The sequence below is a fragment of the Phlebotomus papatasi genome, chromosome 2 (genome assembly GCF_024763615.1).
Source record: "Phlebotomus papatasi isolate M1 chromosome 2, Ppap_2.1, whole genome shotgun sequence".
Lineage (NCBI taxonomy): Eukaryota > Metazoa > Arthropoda > Insecta > Diptera > Psychodidae > Phlebotomus > Phlebotomus papatasi.
Window position 1 is genome coordinate 45,685,201 of NC_077223.1, and position 22,549 is coordinate 45,707,749.

At 34.0% G+C, this 22,549-nt stretch overlaps 1 protein-coding gene across 3 annotated transcripts in view; it reads right to left on the reverse strand.

Moving 5' to 3' along the window:
* The window catches only part of LOC129801280 (E3 ubiquitin-protein ligase TRIM37-like), a 34,649-nt gene that overhangs the window by 7,354 nt on the left and 4,746 nt on the right, over nt 1-22,549 (reverse strand). For all 3 annotated transcript variants that reach the window (XM_055846171.1, XM_055846170.1, XM_055846172.1), the window contains exons 2-4: nt 16,160-16,384; nt 9,571-10,870; nt 8,137-8,679 (exon numbers count right to left, since the gene is read on the reverse strand). In XM_055846171.1, the coding sequence (XP_055702146.1) occupies nt 8,137-8,679; nt 9,571-10,870; nt 16,160-16,384 (2,068 nt within the window). The remainder of the gene's footprint in view (nt 1-8,136; nt 8,680-9,570; nt 10,871-16,159; nt 16,385-22,549) is intronic.

Consider the following 22,549-nt stretch of genomic DNA (forward strand, 5'->3'; position numbering starts at 1 on the left):
TTGACTATCTGAAATAGTAATAAAATCGTGAAATTCCAAAATAGAAATGATTCCGAATTACCCCATTTTACCCTACTGGGCTACTAGCGATTAAATTTATTCATAAAACACATAAGCATTTCAAAATCAAAAATTGGTGAAGGAAATCATCATTTTAGAATATTCTGGCATGAATTTCGAGCATATGGGAGACCGGGACAGATTAGCCACGAACAGAATTAGACAGTTAGGTTTCCTTAGGAAGAATATTGTCTTAATTACACGTTTTCTATAAATAAAAAAGGCAAAGAAAAATTTCATTTGCTTGCTAATTCTACCCCGGTCTCCCTTATAGACAAACAAAAAATGTAAATACGAGAAATACATGGCATTCATGGATATTTAGCCGATTCATTACCGATTTCAAGACCTTTGGACGAAAAGTTCGCCTGGACGACTTCCAAACTTTATCCGAAAATAAAAGAAATCGTAGGAGCCGTTTTGGAAATAAACCAAAAAAACTGGTTTTGGAGGGGTTGAAAGGGGTGGGGGGACAATAAAAAACATAATGATGATCCTTGAGTCGAATAATTGGGAAGAGGGGTCCTCCAAAGATCGGAAATTTGTTTCTCTTACGTTTCGCCTCTAGATGGCTAACAAGTTTACGGTAGGGCACACTGGGGCAAAAAGTCACAAAACGGTTATTTTATTTTTTTACAAGATACCCGAGCACCTCCAAAATTTCTAATTAGCACTGTTTTATAGGAAATTTACCGCTCTACAACTCTGTGAAAGCCATTTTCCTCTATTTTTTAGGGAAATATATTTATCGAGCCGTTTCCTAAAAGGTAATTTGGTGATCATTCTCAAAAATGCTGGGGCAAATAGTATCAGGCAAAGATACTATCATTTTTTAATTCGCTTTATTACGGAATTCCGTAAATTTAAGTAAAATACCTAGATTGCATATTTTCATATGAAATTTATTCTTTTACACCTTTGTAAAACACCGTCTATCTGAGCGAGAAAAGCGCATTTTAACCTATTTTACAAAAAAAAAACACACACAAAAGACTGCAAATCGTTTGACCAATGCAAACAACAAGCGGCGCCACATAGCATTGACGTTTCTTTTCACCGTGGGACATCAGAAATTGTTTCGGTTTTTATTACTTTTTGCTCCATAGCCTTTGTTACTTTTTACCCCAAGTAATCGTTTTTAATAAAAGGATTTCTGGAGAAAAGAATCTTTGTAAAATTCTAAAATAGATAGCGGATTCGTATTCAAAGAATATCCAGATAATTTGGGAAATATTCACCAGTGCATCAAATTTAATATAAGTAGCTAATAATTGATATCTTCTGCACGGAAAATATTTGAAAAATAGGACTAAAAATTTCGAAATTTTTTATTTTCTAAATTCCGTCTTCAAATTCTAACAAACTTACGGCATTGAAGAAGACTTATGGAGGCTATCTGTGGAAAAAAATTTAAGCCGCTATCTTATTTATCTTGGAAGATATTGAATTTTAAAATTTTCGATTTGTGACTTTTGCCCCAGTCTCCCCTACAGAAAAAAAGAATATTTAACCCTTTAACGACGAGACACTTTTTACGGACTGAAAATCAACAATAAAAATTAAACTGAGAATGAGAAACATAATCAATGATAATTATTACATCTAACCTTAGAAAGTCCAATAGAATCTGATTCGATGTATTTTGTGCTTCTATGAACGATAGGGACAAAAATAGCCCAAAAATTTAAGTAATTTTTCTGACAATACCAATGAATAATATTTTTCGCTTTAATGAATAATATTATGTATGAGTACTGTAGTTTTTATTGCCAAAAGGGTTTTGCTTAAAAAAAATTGTAAGTATAAAAAATAAATAAAATCAATTATGAATTTGAAAATTTAAAAATTCGCCATTTTTGAGCTTAAATATTTACTACATAGCCAATAGCTAGAGACTTGCAAAAAATATTCTAGATTCCTTCGACCTTCTACTTTACAATTACGTACTAACATAAGGAAGAAATAACTTTAGGTAGTCAGGAAAAATTATTTTCTTTATGGGACACCGGAGTTCCAATCGTCCTTAAAGGGTTAAGAAACAGTTTAGTGGGTGATCGATTTTCTTTCAAAACCATTGAAAGAAATATTTATTAAATGGTAAAGTAAAAAAGCGTATTGTTTTACTATTTCATGACAAAATTTTTGAATGAAAATTGATTTTTTTTTAATTAATTGAAAAGTTATACAAATTTAAATTTTTAATTGATATTTTAATTAATATCTAGTAAAAATTTTGATAATATTTTATTTTTTCGGAGCAACTCGATCTGTCAAGTATTTCGTCATCGCACCAATCAAATATCATAATTTCTGCATCTATTTACTATTAAAAAAATATATTTTTTAAATGTAAATCAAAACTCTATACAAGATTCATCAATAGATTTTAACTTTGAGTAGTACAATAAAAAATCAATAAAAACACATTTTTGCAATTTGAAACCAGGATCAACCCTTAAACATTTATGAAGCCTCTTGGTTTCGTTGTTTTTATACAAAACGATTTTTGAAAACTTATGTCTAATAAAAATGATTGTTTTCGAAAATACAGAGACGAAAGCCAAAGACTGTCGAGTAAATTTGCATGCACTTGAGCAAACATCAAAAAATTTTGAAGCACGTGATTTCAAGATTTTTTCCAGTTTTTCTTGGTTTAAATATGAAATAAATTTATGAAAATCGAAAATTATTTTACTTTTTCTTCATATCAAAATTATCAGATACACATTTCACGTTAATTAGGGAGTTCTGCGACAAAACGCTCTAGTGAAGTACTTTAGACACCCATTTTGTAATATTTTTTTCCGAAAAATATAAAGACATGATCGGGTGCTTCTCGTATGAAAAATCGCGTAAAACCAGAAAAAGAAAACAGTTAATTTTTGGTCTCCTAATTTAGACTTCCCCCTAATGCAATGTGAATTAAGGGGGGGGGGGGGGGTGTCAATTAGAAGGCCAAAACTTAGCTGTTTTACGGATTTTTTCTTTGGAGCAGAAGGAAACGGTCAAGATTCTTGAATTTTTCTTGAGTGCCTCGTCGCACTATTCCCTTATTTTAGGAAAATCTGCAGTTTGTAATTTTTATCTGAGAAAAAAAAATCAATTTTCATTAGTGTATTTCATAGTTTAAATTGAACAGTTAAATCGGAACTTTTATTCAAAGTTTTTAAAAAAAAGATACGTTTTTGGGGCAAAATTTTGACTTTCACATGCTCTAAAAAAATTAAAAATAAGTTTTCATCAATTCTTTTCGTTCAACTAGTATAGAATTTAATGCTGAAGAGAATAAGCCTTTATTCATTTCATTTTGTCTATAAGTTTTTTCTTAATCTTTCCCGCAAATTCGACAAAATTTTAAAAATGAGAAGTGGAGAAAACACGCTTTAAATTCTTGGATGTGCGCTCGAGCGCATGCTATTCTGATCGGGGATCATTTGCTTTCGGCTCTATTACTTCGAATGCAATTCGAATAAGCTTCTGAAATATTTATAGTATATTCTAAGATAGTTTATCTATCGATTTTTAAACAATAAAAGAATATAGACCACTTTTGATCTTCTAATTGACACTCCCCCTTACACTCCCCTACACACTAGAGAAATTTATGTCCATATTGGAGCAAATTCCCTACGCTTGTGTAGGAAAAACTCTTTAATATGGACATAAATATGTAAAAGGGACAGATAATCCTAACCGGCTTATGTAGGTGAGATTCTTAACGTGAGCTAACTCGGAGTGCATGCAAATTCAATTTAGAGCTGAAATTGTGAGTCGCCATTCAGTTATCTTGAATCAAATTCGTGAAATTATACAAATTTTGTATTTAAACCAAAATATCAAGGATTTGGATGAACTGACAGAAAAGTGATATATAGGTGAAATGTAGACCAGAATGTACTCTATAATTTTGCCGTAGAACTTGATCTAATCGATTACTCAGAAGCCAAGATAAGCGAGGTTTTTTGTTTCTTAACTTGTTTTTTCATCCAGAGTGCCCCAAGTAGTCATTTGTTGAACTTCAACTATATCAAAGAATTGTTGTATTTTGTGGGACTTTCCATTTAAAACCATATTTTAAGTGTCTTTGTGGAGTAGAGGCAGTCAAATTGGCATCTGAAGGATTTCAAAGCGTTATTATGGGAAAAATCAATTTTTTCACACTTAAACGGCAAAATCGGAGTGATAGCGTAGTCTGAGTGGAAAATGATGTATGGACGAAATGTAGAGACAAATGTGCTCTACAATTATGTCGAAGTAATCATCAAAATCGGTTCAACGACAGTCGAGATAATTGAGGTTATGTGATATTGAAATTGGTTTTTCGACTGTGGCGCCCCTGGTGTTGGTCCCACAAAGTTCAAATGTTCCAGAAAGTTGTAGCATTCGGTGAGATCTTTCGTTTAAGCCCTCATTCATCAAAATCGGTTACATAGAACCGGAGATATGATTTTTTGAATTTTGTGAACTTTGACCCCTCATATCTCCGGTTCTGTTTTAACCACAGCGCACATTTGCACCATTTTGGAAACGTCCTAGACTGGACTACAACATACTAAAATTTCATTAACTTGCACAATGCCGTTTTTGAGAAAAATGACTTTGAATTTCGATGAATTTTGACGCTATCACAGCGCCACCTGTGGTGACTTTTTGAACTTCCAACTGAAAGTGCTCATCGAGACGAAACCAAAAAGGTAAAATTTATGTCGATATGTTAATTAGAACCGGAGATAGAGGCCGGTCAATGTTCGAACTTTGACCCCTTATAGCTCGGGTCAGGGGTTATGGATCGACTTAAGGTTTTTTTTTGTTTGATAGGTATAATCAACGGCTACAACATACTAAAATTTCAGCCCGATTGCATAAGGAATTTTTGAGTTATTTAACTTTTAAGATTTCAAAATTTTCTTTTTAATAATAGCGCCCCTAGCGGTGGTTTTATGAACTTGCGATGTTAGAAGAGGAAGTTTCATTTCACGAGAGCTTTCCAAAAAGCCCTCATTTTTTTAAATTCTGACAATTAGAACCGGAGTTATGGCCATTTTAAGAAATTTTTTTTGGACCCTTATAGCTCGGGTCAGGGGGGTCGGGGGACCTTAAGTTTGGTATTGATGGAAAGCTCAGCTCTAAGGCCCAGCTATAACATACTAAAATTTGAGCCCGATCGATGCCATAGGGGCGGAGCTATTGAGAAAACAAAAAAAAGGGGGGTCTTCAAAATGGCGGAAGGAGGGGTGGGGGGTGGGGGGTCAATGCACCATGTTGCAATTTTCATACGATATTTAACCTTTGCCGAAAACCGCAAGTCGATATCTTTTTTAGTTTAGGAGCTATTAAGCTCCAAAGAGCGGCCGGCCGGCCGGCCGGGAACGTAACTTAGCCCCCCATATATTCGTGATCAGGAAGTGGCGAAACACATTTTGGCCAAGTTTGAGCGCGATCGGAGGACATGAAATTTTGTTAGGATTATAGTAGGTGAGATTGTTAAGAATCTCACCTAATATTTATTAAATGGTAAAGTAAAAAAGCGTATTGTTTTACTATTTCATGACAAAATTTTTGAATGAAAATTGATTTTTTTTAATTAATTGAAAAGTTATACAAATTATAATTTTTAATTAATATTTTAGTTAATATCTAGTAAAAATTTTGATAATATTTAATTTTTTCGGAGCAACTCGATCTGTCAGGTATTTCGTCATCGCAACAATCAAATATCATAATTTCTGCATCTATTTACTCTTAAAAAAATGATATATATTTTTTAAATGTAAATCAAAACTCTATACAAGATTCATCAATTGATTTCAACTTTGAGTAGTACAATAAAAAATTACAATAAAAACACATTTTTGCAATTTGAAACCAGGATCAACCCTTAAACATTTATGAAGCCTCTTGGTTTCGTTGTTTTTATTTAAAACGATTTTTGAAAACTTATGTCTTATAAAAATGATTGGATTTTCGAAAATACAGAGACGAAAACCAAAGACTGTCGAGTAAATTTGTATGCACTTGAGCAAACATCAAAAAATTTTGACGCACGTGATTTCAAGATTTTTTCTAGTTTTTCTTGGTTTAAATATGAAATAAATTTATGAAAATCGAAAATTATTTTAATTTTTCTTCATATAAAAATTATCAGATACACATTTCACGTTAATTAGGGAGTTCTGCGACAAAACGCTCTAGTAAGAAGTACACAAGTACGAGTAGTACAAGTACGAAGTACTTTAGACACCCATTTTGTAATATTTTTTTTCGAAAAATATAAAGACATGATCGTGTCCTTCTCGTATGAAAAATCGCGTAAAACCAGAAAAAGAAAACAGTTAATTTTTGGTCTCCTAATTTAGACTCCCACCCTAATGCATTGTGAATTAAGGGGGGGGGGTGTCAATTAGAAGGCCAAAACTTAGCTGGTTTACGGATTTTTTCTTTGGAGCAGAAGGAAACGGTTAAGATTCTTGAATTTTTCTTGAGTGCCTCGTCGCACTATTCCCTTATTTTAGGAAAATCTGCAGTTTGTAATTTTTATCTGAGAAAAAAATCAATATTCATTAGTGTATTTCATAGTTTAAATTGAACAGTTAAATCGGAACTTTTATTCAAAGTTTTTGAAAAAAAGATACGTTTTTGGGGCAAAATTTTGACTTTCACATGCTCTAAAAAAAATTAAAAATAAGTTTTCATCAATTCTTTTCGTTCAACTAGTATAGAATTTAATGCTGAAGAGAATAAGCCTTTATTCATTTCATTTTGTCTATAAGTTTTTTCTTAATCTTTCCCGCAAATTCGACAAAATTTTAAAAATGAGAAGTGGAGAAAACACGCTTTAAATTCTTGGATGTGCGTTCGAGCGCATGCTATTCTGATCGGGGATCATTTGCTTTCGGCTCTGTTACTTCGAATGCAATTCGAATAAGCTTCTGAAATATTTATGGTATATTCTAAGATAGTTTAGGGTAAGTGTGCCAAATTTCGGCATAGTTGCATGCAAGCGTCAAAGTCTCAAGTTTGAAATGTAATATTTTAAATACAAATTGATTTTTTTAATTCTTTCTTCTTAAAAAGTGTTGCTTGGAACCTTGTAAAGAGTTTACCGTCTTTATTTACTATATAATCATTCTTAATACATTTTAAAATGAATAAAAATGTAGACATAGCTTTGGTGCCCTATTTCGGCCACCTTCATTCTAATAGTTCCTTGCCCTTCGGGAATTCTTTCAATGTCTTTTTCACGTCATCTCGTTTGTCGAAGCAACATTTTTTGTTATTCTTTTGCACTGCATAACCTCTAGGGTATGTAAAAACTAAGAATTCATAGAAATTCGAGGAACAAAAAAGGTGGCCGAAATTGCAAGCTGTCCGGAATTTGGCACACTTACCCTATCTATCGATTTTTAAACAATAAAAAAATATAGACCACTTTTGATCTTCTAATTGACACTCCCCCTTACACTCCCCTACACACTAGAGAAATTTATGTCCATATTGGAGCAAATTCCCTACGCTTGTGTAGGAAAAACTCTTTAATATGGACATATATATGTAAAATATTATGAGGAATCTGTTGGCAAGCAGGAGCTGGGTGTCCTTTTTAGCACTTCCTGGACATCCCACAAGGTACTGGTCAATAATTCTTCTTGTTTTAGTGATCAACATTGTAAAGAAGTCATTTGAAACGCAAAAATAATTCACAAAATTGATATTATTGGCTTTTGGAAAATTGAAGTTTGTCTCCTTTTCGTTCTTTTGGGGACGAGAATACCCATGAGTTTTCCAATTTCCCAGAGGCGGAAAAAAATCTTTCTCTACAAAAGTATCATATTTGACCACTAAGACTTACAATAAAGTGAGTTTTACTGAAATTCGTTCGCTGGATATGTTGTGGTCCGGAAAGAGTTAAGGCTATTTATGGTAAAAATTTGATATCTCAATTGCTTTTGTCTTGAACAATATCGAATTTTGAAATTTTACCCCAAGTTTTCTTATAAAAACTTGTAGGAATAAATTCTATTTGGAAGTTTTTTTTTTAATAAAATAAAACGAAAAAAACTATGAATATTAACTTACTTGACTGATTCGTCGAAGATCCATTTTCAAGGGATCTAGCGGCAGATGTTGAATCATCAAATAGTGACAGAAGTATCAATTCTTCATCTAGATTGGATCTACTGACATTGTTCCCATTGGCTGGAGTACTGGGTGAATTGGGTGCTAGGACAGCCATGGAAAATTCTGCATATTCCACATCATTCTCTCCCGAAATTGGCTCTTCATCCACATCGTTCTCATCAATTGAACTCGAGTCCTCAGACAAACTTCCTGTCTTCTTGGTCTCTTTAACCTCCCCAACTGCCCCATTTGCCGATGTTTCATCCTCCTCGGACTCTGAACTCTCCGAAAAGGTGCTCTCAAAGAGAACTGGCGAGGATAGGGATAGTGAAAGAGGAAGAGGCTTTTTTGTGGGCAATGTTGACGTTTCAGCATATGAAACTTTAGGATTCTCCTCAATGGCACTAGATGGTTTACTAATGACACTAGATGAACTCGATGTGGCAAGACAAGTATTTTCAGCTCCATTGAGACACTTGAGTATTTCCGAGAAGATTTTATCTACAAGTAAATATTAAATAGATTCAAATCAAGATTCATTTGCAATTTACATTAGGGTAAGTGTACCAAATTCCGGTCAGCTTGTAATTTTGGCCACCTTTTTTTTCTTCGAATTTCCATGAACTTTTAGATTTTACGTACTCTAGAGATTATACAATGCAAAAGAATAACAAAAAATATAGCTTCGACAAACGAGATGACGTGAAAAGATATTGGAAGAATTCCCGAAGGGCAAGGAACTATGAGAATGAATGTGGCCGAAATAGGACAACAAAGCTATATGTATATTTTTATTCATTTTAAAATGTATTATGAATAATTTTAGAGTAAATAAAGACCGTAAACTCTTTACAAGGTTCCAAGCAACACTCTTTCAGAAGAAAGAATTAAAAAAATCAATTTGGCACACTTACCCTAAGTGTGCAAAATTACGGCATAATGGCATGCAAGCGTCAAAGTCTCAAGTTTGAAATGTAATATTTTAAATGCAAATTGATTCTTTTTAATTTTTTCTTCTTAAAGAGTGTTGCTTGGAAACTTGTAAAGAGTTTACCGTCTTTATTTACTCTACAATCATTCTTAATACATTTTAAAATGAATAAAAATGTAGACATAGCTTTGGTGCCCTATTTCGGCCACCTTAATTCTAATAGTTCCTTGCCCTTCGGGAATTCTTTCAATGTCTTTTTCACGTCATCTCGTTTGTCGAAGCTACATTTTTTGTTATTCTTTTGCACTGTATAACCTCTAGGGTATGCAAAAACTAAGAATTCATAGAAATTCGAGGAACAAAAAAGGTGGTCGAAATTGCAAGCTGTCCGGAATTTAGCATGCAAAATTGTTTAAAAAAAAAAACAAATGAAATTGTTTGAAAAAAAATCAAAAGCTAACCATTTGTGTCTGAAGATGTCATTGTCATTTTGGGACTATCCTCTTTCCTCTGAACACTTTCGGAAGATTGACTTGTTGCCTTTCCATTGGGCAAATTCACCTCATTGCAGAGGGAATCCAATAGATCACTTCCAGCCGACACAACTCGGCAAGCTGAATCAATTTTAGCCACATTCTGTGACATATTTCCTTTCTGCCTGCCCCGTTCTCTTTCCAGCCTTTCAGTCAGATCCTTGATCTGCAGCAAATGCTGCTGCTGTTGCTGCATCAACTGATTAATGACCCACGTTTGATCACGACAGCGCTGATAATACGTTGTGGGTCGAACTTGAAATTGAAGACTGAGTGTATCATTTGTGACATTCCAGTAGCCCTCAGATGCCAGCAAATCCAGCCGGAAAAAACGATTATAGCCCCAACATTCGCCAATCTCAAAATCTGACACAAATTCCCGCGAAATCTCCTTTGAAGCATTAGTTTCGTGGAGCATCTGAATGCGATACTCATATTTATTGCTTCCCGGATGACCCGCTGTCAATTCCAGGAAAACACTGAGAAATTCTCCACGAACAACACCATTACCAAATGGATACACCTTCAGGCGCCAACACAAACCATTCACCTTCAACGGATGCGAATACACCGGAAGACCCTTCTGCTGGAGACTGGCAAATTTTTCCAGGACAAAGGAACATGAATCATACGAAGGGACCATTTCACTGGTAAAATCTGAAGACATTCGAGTTGTCACATAACTTGCCATTGGCTTTATTCGCACCTGATGGATTATCTTGAGCAATTCTGGTGATTTCATGATTAATTGAGATCTAGAGCATGTATTCAACTGATGCTCTGTCTCTTCCAATAAACGCTCCAATTGTTCAGTCTCTTGCGTCAAGGATCTCTTTTGACGCATCAACGTCACCAATTTACCCTTTAACTGCTGATCCAGACGTTTTATCATTGATTCCACTGCATTCCTTATCTCCTTCACCTTTTCATCCTTGGACGTACAAACTATTTCAATATTGAGATCAACATCATGGACAAAATTTATCAATTCCACCAGACGACTCTTAAGTTGTGACACTTCCTCCTTCACTTGGGCTATATGGGTCTCATACACGAGTTCTAATTGCTTAAAAGTATGGCCAGAATGAGTTCCACCAAACAAAGCACACTGATGGCAAATACATGTCCTACATGTCCAACAGTAAACACTGAGCTTCTCATGATGCGTCTGACATTGATCCTGCTCATTATTCTTGCAAAGGCTGTTGGTTTTGATGCTCGTACAAATCTAAAGAATTATCAAAGAGTGATGCTCTTCAGGTATTCAGATTTAATGAATTTCGCATTATAAGAAAAAGGGACAGATAATCCTAACCGGCTTATGTAGGTGAAATTCTTAACGTCAGCTAACTCAGAATGCATGCAAATTCGATTTAGAGCTGAAGTTGGGGGACGCTATTCAGTTATCTTGAATCAAATTCGTGAAATTATACAAATTTTGTATTTAAACCAAAATATCAAGGATTTGGATGGACTGACAGAAAAGTGATATATATGGGTGAAATGTTGTAGACTATAATGTTCTCAAAAATTTTGCCATAACATGATCTCATCGATTAATCAGAAGCCGAGATAATCGAGGTTGTTTGTTTCTGAACTCATTTTTTCGACCAGAGCGCCCCAAGTGTTCATTTGATGAACTTCAACTATATCAAAGAATTGTTGTATTTTGTGAGACTTCCATTTAAAACCCTAATTTAAGTGTCTTGGTGGAGTAGAGGCAGTCAAATTGGCATCTGAGTGATTTCAAAGCGTTATTATGGGAAAAGTCAATTTTTTCACACTTAAACGGCAAAATCGAGTAGATAGATAGCATTGTCTGATCGAAAAATGATGTATGGACGATATAGAGACATAAATGTCTTCTAATTATGTCGAAGTAATCATCAAAATCGGTTCAGCGACAGTCGATATAATTGAGGTTATGTGATATTGAAATTAGTTTATCGACTGTGGCGCCCCTGGTGTTGGTCTCACGAAGTTCAAATATTCTAGAAAGTTGTAGAAGTTGTTGACCGATCAAAATCGGTCAAATAGAACCGGAGATATGATTTTTTGAATTTAGTGAACTTTGACCCCTCATATCTCCGGTTCTATTATAACCACTACGAATCCACGCCACTTTTTGGGAACTTCATAGCCTAGTCTACAACACTCTAAAATTTGATTAACTTACACAAAGGAGTTTTTGAGAAAAATGAGGTTGAATTTTGACGCGCAGCGCCACCTGTGGTGACTTTTGGACTTTCATCTGAAAGGGCTCATCGAGACAATACCAAAACCCCAAAATTTAGGTCAAAAAGTTAATTAGAAACTGAGATAGAGGCCGGTCAATTTTCTAAATTTGACCCCTTATAGCTGGGGTCAAGGGTTATGCATCGACTTAAGTATTTTTTTTGTTTGGTAGGTATAATAATCTGCGGCTACAATATACTAAAATTTCAGCCCGATGCACAAAGGAGTTTTTGAGTTATTTAATTTAGAAAATTGAAAAATCTTCTTTTTAAAAATAGCGCCCCTGGCGGTAGTTTTATGAACTTGCGATGTAAGAAGGGGAAGTGGCATTTCACGAGAGCTTTGCAAAATGCCCTCACTTTTCAAATTCTGACTATTAGAACCGGAGTTATGGCCATTTTAAGAAATTTTTTTTGGACCCTTATAGCTCGGGTCAGAGGGGTTTTGGTATTGTTCGAAAGCCCTAAGGCTCAGCTATAACATACTAAAATTTGAGCCCGATTGATGCCATAGGGGCGGAGCTATTGAGAAAACAAAAAAGGGGGGTATTCAAAATGGCGGAAGGAGGGGTGGGGGGTGGGGGGGGGTCAATGCACCAAGTTGCAATTTTCATACGATATATAATCTTTGCCGAAGACCGCAAGTCGATATCACTTTTAGTTTAGGAGCTATTAAGCTCCAAAGAGCGGCTGGCCGGCCGGCCGGGAACGTAAATTAGCCACATATATATTCGTGATCAGGAAGTGCTGAAACACATTTTGGCCAAGTTTGAGCGCGATCGGAGGACATGAAATTTTGTTAGGATTATAGTAGGTGAGATTATTAAAAATCTCACCTAATAACTAGACGTTGGAAAGGTATTGATTTAAGCTTTAACTTTGTAAAGTATTCTATATTTAGCCACTTTAAAATTACAGGTAGAAAAGTAAATGTTTGAGGTATTTTCTTTTGCCGGTTATAAAAGGCACTTTAGTACTAAATTTCGTCCATAGATAACTTATCGCTACTATTTCTAGATTTACCCGATTTGTGAGACTGAATAATTCTAATTTCTGATCAATATTCTGTCCTAACGCAAATTTTCTCACTCAGAGTTTACATACACTATGAAAAAAAAGTTTATTTCATCATAATGCCCAACGCACAATAACTGTTGTTTTGTAAACATGCTTTTGACATTTCAGTGAGAGTGAATGAAGCCGAGATCTAGTTATCTCGCTCTCTCTTATAGGAAATTTTGAAAACATGTTTACAAACAAAATTTATTGTGTGTTGGGCATTTTGGTAACACTATTTAAATTTAAAAGCTGAAATTGTAAAGAATCTCAGCTAATTTTGTTAACATTTATTAATATTAATTTTACAGCTTATAAGGGGTAACTCTTTTCATAAGGGTTAATGCCCTCCTAAACAAATTATGTGCTAGACACCCTTACGACTTATGCCGAGAGACAGCTTAACGTAATTATAAGCAAAATAATGATTAGGCTAAATTCCCATCAATTTCCCAGTAATTCAGCTGTTTCTCGGATTAGGGCAGAATCACATTGACAATAAAATGCTCGCCGTAGCCTCACGGTATTTCGTTAATTTACGCATTTTCATTGCAATTATTACGCAAATTTTCCATTACCGTATTACCTTATGTCATACTTGGTGGCACTAGGGGAAAATAATATAAGAAAATTGAAGAAATAAAACGAAAATTTGATAAACGGTGAGCAAAACAAAACTGTAAGAGAAATTAATCGTACAGTTTTTTCTGCTCACCGTTTATCGCATTTTCGTTTTATTTTTTCAATTTTCTTATATTATTTTCATCTAGTGCCACCGAGTATGAGATAAGGTAATACGGTAATAGAAAACTTACGTACGAATTGCAATGAAAATGCGTAAATTAACGAAATACGTTGAGCATTTTACTGTCAATGTGATTCTGCCCTTAAGCCAAGAGATGGATTAGATTAGACAGAAATTGACGGAAATGTAATCTAATTATTATTTTGATTATAATTACGTTAAGGTGTCTCTCGGCTTAAGCCGTAGATCTGTCCTGTACATTACTGTAACGCCTAAGCCAAAAAGGTCATATTTACACCGAAGTCAGATAATTACCGTAATACGGGCTTCAGACGTAAAGTTTAGCAGTTCCTTTAAATTCTTAAAAGTCAAGATCTTACGAAAAATATTAGTTTAGGATTCATTTTAATGAATTACTAGAACTCAAAAAAATATTGAAAAAGGCAAAAAATCACTGATTAACCCTTTAACGACGAGACAGTTTTCGCGGACCGAAAATCAGCAATAAAAATGAAACCAATGAACAAAACCAGTAAAAGGTCTTATATCTGGCTTTCGAAAAGCCAACAGTGTCTGATTTGGTGTATTTTTTGTCTCTATGAACGATAGGGGCAAAAATAGCCTAAAAATTTAAGTAATTTTTCTGACAATACTAATGAATGATAATTTTCAATCTAATGAAAAAATATTATGTTTGGGTATTGTAGTTTTTTTTTCCCCAAAATGGTTTTGCTTAAAAGAAATTGGAAGTATAAAAAATATTTAAAATTAGGGTAATTGGCCTAAAGCGAGACAGTTTGGAAAGTTGGACAAAGCAGTGTGGAATGTGAGACACCTCCTTAAAAACTTGATAATAAATCAATTAAATATTTCAATTTTCGATAAAAAGATTATTAAACCTAATTTTATGATTATTCTAAAAGTTAAAAATGCAAAAATCGTTATAAATCAATCAAAGGGTGACTTGCAAGAAGAATTTAAAAAAATGTATTGCATGCGTGATATTCATAACCTTGACACGGTAGTTATCATTTTTTCTGTTTCTTATGGAAGTTGCTAGGAAAGTATCAAAGTGGTTTGTTTGATTTTTCGTCATAATTTGTGGAATATTGTTAAGTCCGCAGTGAAAATCGAAGGACATACATCCATTTAAAAAGTGAATAAAAAATATTTGTGAAATATTACATTTAAAAAGGATAGAAAAGTGATTTAATTTCGCGTTGCTTTCAAAACAAGTTTTATGAAATCTTGGACAAGTTGATTTTGTGAATGAATTTGGTGGTTTTGTGCAGTGAAATCATGTTAACAAGGACGACAAAGATCCTTAAGTATCCGGAGAAATAGTTGCAACAGCAGTTAGCAGCTGATAAGAAGAAAAAGGCCTGAAAAAGGCTGCAAAGATTTCCAGATTCCGAAGACCACTTTTTCTGACAGGATGGATAGTAAATATCGCAAAAACTCCTGGAGAAAGACAAATAGGAACCTCTACAGAACACCCAAAGCAAGTGGAAAAGGATTTGGGCGGATGGAGAATTGAAATGTGCTAAAAATCGCATCCGCTTTAAAGCTATAACTGCTGAACAGCGCGAGGCGTCTGTGAAATTTACAGAACCTCTTTTTGGTTGGACGTCCAGGAAGTTCTTGGTAATTAGCGTTCCTCAACTGTTACCCGGACATAAAGGAGGGATTAGAATAACCATCAAATGTGCAAGTGTACAGAGAAAATCCTCAACATTTGATTATCTACATATTTTGTATATTTGGTCATTAATATCACTATGTCCAAGTTTCCAAAAGTTTTTGTCCAACTTTCCAAAATTTTGTCCATCTTTTCAAAATGTGTTATTTTTTAATTTCCATGAATTTTCCGATTATTCATTCGATTGCAATATTTAATAACAACTGTTAAGATTCTGTTAAAATATTTGTCAAAGAATCCCATGATATAAAAAAAATGGTAAAAAATAATTATTTATTCAGTTTAAAAATGCATTTGAAATTGATGTTTTTCTTAAGTGTCTTGCTTTCCACTATTTACCCTATATAGCTGGAGACTTCCAAAAAATATTCTAGATTCCTTCAACCTTCTACTTTGCAATTACGTACAAACATAAGAAAAAAATAACTTTATGTAGTCAGGAAAAATTATTTTCTTTATGGGACACCGGTGTTCCAATCGTCCTTAAAGGGTTAAAAACGTCGAGATCTTCAGGAACTAGGCTAAACCCCCCAGTTTAAATCCTTATTAAGGGAAATTATTAACATAATCGGAATGTTATTTTAGCATTTTTGGATTTTTCTCAGTGTAGAGCAGAGCCCAAAATGCAACTTTTGGACACAAAAAATTTAGGGATTCAATATTTCAGTTCTGATTGAGGGTATTTGGACAAGTGCGGTATTATTGGGAATCTCTTTGTACAGCTCTTTCTGCATAAATTGGTCTTAATTGTGATATACTAAAAAATACTATGAGGAATCTTACCTGCTGGAGATTTTCCACTTGCACAGCTACCTCTTCAAACCAACGACAATTGACCAATTCATTGACGTGAAGTGGAGCTCTGCAATGTGGACACTGTCTTCTCTGTTCCGTTAGCCATCTGGAAATGCAGACATAGCAGCAGAGCTTTGAGCAGTGTGGACACAAATGTGCCTCCTGAAGTTTCTCCATGCAGATGAAACATCGGAAGACATCGTTGATTGTTTGCTGAAAAAGGCAGATGAGAAACAACAATGATCGTGCTTTAAGTGTCCTTGAATAATATGAATCTTTCCGCAAGCTCTGTAACAAGGTATCCCAATGTCAGGTAATTGATCAAATTGAGTTGGGAGTGTTTCTTTATTTGAGGTGAGAAAATTTAATTTTTATGTCTCTCTCTCTCTCTTTATTTCAATTGGGAGGAATCATCAAACAAAGAAAATAATAATATATATTGTGTCGCGATCCTTGACTTTATCTCGCATACGAACCACTTGTCGAATGGTTTAACTGAAAATCCATTAAAATTACACAAGTCTCGTGTGTGAAGCTCCCGAATATGGTAACGACTAGTTTCCTTTTCCTCATCATAATTTTGCCTCTTTTGCGCACTGTGTCTCGTCTTTGTCTTCTTTCTCATTTCATTTTCGCGTCTCTTTTGCCAACAAAAGAGATTAATGGAACTTGAACCTGGGAGATACACAGCGTGTCAAAAATATTTGTGGGGGTGTCTTCTCGACATGAGAAACAGTTCCTCATCAATATGCACAAATGACTCAATAAATTATAATAAAATTGATTGAATGGTTTATTTTGCCCAAACACGCGCTCGTGCACAAGAATCAGGTGCTGCTGTGTAGATGAATCATTTGCCGGAGAGTGGTTCATGTTTGACCATCACACGGTAGATTATTATTTGCAGAGTATATCAGAGTGAATTTTTGCTCGCTAGGGGGAGGCTTTGATGTTTCGCACATACGCTACCATCGGACACTTCGAATTTCTCCGGTATTACTTTATAACTTTCACTGATGGCTATATATTTTAGTAGCTAGTCTTAAATCACACCTTTCCTGAAAAAATTGGGAGTCTAATCCTTTTCCCCTAGTTTTAGGAAACAAAAATTAAAAACAGGTCCAAAACTGTAATTTTGCTGTGCAATATTTCATACGATTGTGCAGAATTAATATCACTTTTCTGAAAAACTACTATCACAGAGGGTAGAAGGGTTATTAGGAATCAGATTTAAGTAAAAATCTTTTAGGCTCAACAGGCACTTTTTGTGGGTGGAACAAAATTCACAAACTTGACTCAGATTCATCGATCGCACATAGAAGACATGGCTTCTCTCACATTTTCCAAGAAACTTCATTTTAGATGCGATCCCTCATATTCACATCTATTGTAATCTACCGATTTGATCCACCACTAAAAAGGAAAACTTAAAAATCGTAAAGTTGATAAACAAGAAGTAATTTGACTCAAATAGGTTGCAGTTGAGTAATTAATAAGCAATTTTGGATTTCTTTGATACAAAAATATTTTTCAAGCTTGCACAAACTGAATGTGCAATGAAAGAATCACATCTGCAATAAGCTCATACAGTTTACAACTGCTTTTTGACAATCTTTGACATAACCTCACTATTGTGTTGTTTTGCATGACAAAGAAAAGAAATTGTCCGTAAGAAGATGTTTTGTGAAAATTTTAGCTTGTTCACCTGCTGAAGCTCAATATCTGTGCTAAATCCCGATTCCTGCAGCTGCAGGAACAGAGAAATCTTCAATGATGCGCATTCAAACGTTTTTGTGCATATCCGGCTCCGTGGAGGAATGGTGGAATCTTGTGTGGTCTTCTCGCTTGCTGAGTTTTAGTCAATTTTTAGCTTTAAAAACTTATTGATTCGTGTAAATTTGGTGATATTTGGACTTTTCAAGAAAGTATTCATCAGATTTAACCGTTTCCGGAGTGAAATTCTCGTAGAATCAAGCAAAAAAATGGTTTTTAATGTCAATAAAACATCTCTCAGAAAAGTTCCAAAAAAGTGATATTAAAATGTTTTATTCCTTATAAAAATGGTTTAATCAAGTAGATTAGAGTTCCCTTTAAACAATGATGTGCAACTTTTAGTGTCCGGTGCAAAATTTACGGTGAAAATGGGGTGTTCAATGATGGCGTGAATCGTGTGCGATAATAGAAACTTGATTCATCTATCGGACAAATCGCCATTAAATTTTCATTTTCCTCTGGAGGAAAATCTAAGGATTTCCTGGGATTTTGTTTGGTGGGATTATGAACCTTATAAGTAAGACATTTTTTTGGCATAGTTGGAGAATCCATACGGTTTGCATGGTAGTCAGAAAAAATCACTGAACTTGAACATCATTTTTGTGTGCGAAAGTTCAAAGCCTCCCCCACATTCAATATATCTTCTAGCTGTGCAAATTAATTAAAAGGAACTGGCAGAAAGAGAGGTTTAGCCTGCAAATTGACTAACGGTCAGAACTCTTTGATGCAAACTTTTAGTAACAGAGAGAAGAAGCTGTGAGAAAGAGGATATATTTTATTGAACATCCTCCAACATCACTTTTCACACACTGGTGCAGAAGATCAAAATTTAGAGAATCAATGCTTTTTTAACTCTTTCGTCTCCTTTGGGACTATGGGTACCCATGGAAAAAAGAATTTTTTTGGACTTACTTCGAATCGATAAAAAGCCGATTCTTGTGGATGATTACAAACTATAAAGATGTCCAAATCTAGGATATTTTTTGCAGGATCCCAATTAACTCCTGAGCTAAGGTATTCTTGGTAAAAAATCATGAATTTTCGATTTTCTGCTTCCTTGCAGATATTGTGACTTTTTTCATATTTCTAGACCCGAATAAGGAAAAACCTCTCGGGGTCAATAAGTATGATAACTAATAATTACAGATTGCATAAATTCGAAAAATATTTTTTTCTTAAATTTTCAAAAAAACTTGTTCAAACTTTATGGGTACTCTCGTCCCCAAAAATCTAGAGGTCAAATTTAAGGTTATTCCGCCAATGCCCGCCATTTGCTTTTTAACACTAACCTTGTAAGAAAATTCCGAACGGGAGCGACATATGGCCGATAATTCTGACATTTGGCAGCGAGGGAGATTGTTTTCAGGGAAGTTTTTCCTATTCTTCCTGATTTTGGTAAATTCTGATTGTCCAGAGGGGCCGTATCCTCGAGATGTGAGAGTTTAATTTTGTGGGAAAAGCCAACTCTCCGTGTGGAACTCGCCTATTTGGTATCCACGAAATTTTCGATTGGAAATTTTCTCATCAAAAACCAGGGAGAATTCTCGAGTGGTATTCCCGGTGAGAGTTTGATTAATTTACAGAAAATAAGCAAATAAATTAAAATATCGCGTTTTTTATAGTTCTAAATGGTTTTTAAATGATTATTTGTCTTAATAAATACAATTTCCGTATATTTATTTTAAATTTCAATGAAGTTTTTTCTTAATAAACTGTGCAGGAATTTCGAACTTTTTTTCTTATTATCTCTTATTATTTTTCTAATTGTTTGATTTTTGATACCAATCATTTTCCAAACTGTTTATTATTTTAATATTATTTTGTTTCAGCTCACGTAAATAAGAAAACGGTTGTGGCCATTTAATAATTAGATCTTTTATTAACCTATTTATAGTCTTAATAAAATACGAAATTAAACAGATTTTTAGCAGTTTACTTAATTTTTGTTTTAATTAAAACCGGAGAAAAAAGATCGGATAATTTATAGGGTATTTATCAGGAAAAGGTTCTTTTTAGTAAGTTGGAATTGTTAAGTCTCAAAAACCAACAAAACAAATATTTTAAATAGTAAAATAATACCATTTATTATAAAATTAATAAATGGATAATAATTGAAAAAAATATTTAAAAATCGTGTATAGTTACGTGTTCTTCCTTAAATTAGAAAAAAATATATTGACTGAAATTCTTGATATTCGCATCTATATTATCATCTTTTATTCGACATACAATATAAGAAAAATTGTCAATTCTCTATTGAAAAACTATTTACAATGCTTGAAACGCTTTTCTTTAGGTTAATATAGTCTTCATTTGAGAAAATTCCTTTAAATAGGTACTCCACGTAAAATTGAATAGAAAACGGATAATGTCTAGAATTTTCCGCGAAAAACATATCAATTTTGAAATATACTCTTGAGTGATTGTATGTATACCAGTATCTTCTAAAAAATTTTCAACGATCTTTGTATTTTTCTTAAATTGACTGTAGTTCGTGTATGTGTTCTTATAGAGATAAAACCGGATTCTGAAAGGGCTGAAAGGGAATAAAATTCCATATCTAATTCTGCAATAATCGAAAAATCCTGAAACTGCCATTAAAATAGCGGAAGTGTGAATTGTTTATCGTGTTTATCAAATATTGCGAACACAGCATGAATATTTGACTAGGTTCTCAAGTATTGCAAAATGTTACAAAAATGCTCGTCAAATCCGAAAGCAATACTAAATTAGCGACTAAGAACACTTTTCTTGGCGAAAACTCGTAACCTCTCAACATTTAATATGCCTGATCGCTTGAAAATTGGTTCGAAATATCACAAAAATAGGATAAGTGTGCCAAATTTCGGCATATTTGCATGCAAGCGTCAAAGTCTCTAGTTTGAAATGTAATATTTTTAATAAAAGTTGATTTTTTTTATTCCTTCTTCTTAAAGAGTGTTGCTTGGAACCTTGCAAACCGTTTATCGTCCTTATTTACTCTAAAATCATTCTTAATACATTTTAAAATGAATAAAAATGTAGACATAGCTTTGGTGCCCTTTTTCGACCACTTTCATTCTCATAGTTCCTTGCCTTTCGGGAATTCTTCCAAAATCTTTTTCACATCATCTCGTTTGTCGAAGCTACATTTTTTGTTATTCTTTTGCATTGTATAATTTATAACAACAATGTTATTTAATTGTTTATTCACTCATTTAATTTATAATTACTTAAGTATTCAGTTTTTGCAACCAAAATAACAGCGCGCGGAATGTCAAAAAACGATTTCCACAAAAAGTTCCACACAAAAATCTCACCTGATTCTCTCCGATGTTCGTGGATACGGAGAGCGGGCAGGTGGGAAAAATAGGAGAAAATGTTACGGAGAGAAGCTCGCGTAAAATCTTCTCTGACAAAGTGGAGGATACGGGCCCGAAGTGTTTTTTTGGCTCTCGAGAAAGCTTAATGTGTCTGCAATAACATCGTGTTGAGAGAAATGTGTGTTAAAGTGTTATTCTGTGAAATATTTTGAGGAATCTGTTGGCAAGCAGGAATTTGGTGTCCTCTTGGCCACTTCCTGGACATCCCACAAGATACTGGTCGATAATTCTTCTTGTTTTAGTGATCAACATTGTAAAGGAGTCATTTGACACGCAAAAATAATTCACAAAATTGATATTATTGGCTTTTGAAAAATTGAAGTTTGTCTCCTTTTCGTTCTTTTGGGGATGAGAGTACCCATGAGTTTTCCAATTTCCCAGAGACGGAGAAAATTCTTTCTCTACAAAAGTATCATATTTAACCACTAAGACTTACAATAAAGTGAGTTTTACTGAAATTCGTTAGCTGGATATGTTGTGGTCCGGAAAGAGTTAAAAGCTCAACACAGCATTGCGTGATTTTAAGGAGTAGTATTTAAATTTAAAATTTGATTGATGGTATCAGGAATCTCCACATGACCCAAATTATTTTATGACTAAAGAAAACTGTACTTTTTTTTATCCTCTTAACTCCATCATCCAAAATACTAATAGAGAATATTAATTAGATTGGGATTGTATTACAACTAGGCGTGGGTTGCAATTGAAGACACCTTGCTAAATGTGTATTGCCGCTATTGCAAAAAAAAATCTGTTACTTTATTCTTTTCTCTATGGGCAGACACATCTCTTAAAGAAAAGTCTGCCGCTTGAAATTCTTTAAATCCAATGAAGCATTTTAGCGCTAAATTACTCACTCTCTCAAGGCGATAAATACTCATAGAAACATTTCTTGAATGAGAAATGAAGCTGCGATATACGCATTTCTACACAACCACCTGATATTTCCAACCTATAACATGCTTTGTCTCCAGCAACCAGATAAGAATATCCCTCCAGTAAATTCTTTCTCATCGTAATTCACCTGGTGCAAGTGATATTGCTCAGTCAGTGTGAGAGAGAGAATGAATTCTCACAGAGAGGGAGGAATTTGTTGAATTTGCATTATGATTTAATGAGAATGCTAATATTTTGCCATTAAGGAGTTAACCTGTACTCTTAATGTTTGCATATGATTTCTGTTATAGAGGGTATGCCATTGAGGAATTACAGTACTTTCAGAATTTAAATTTTACAAAAAAAT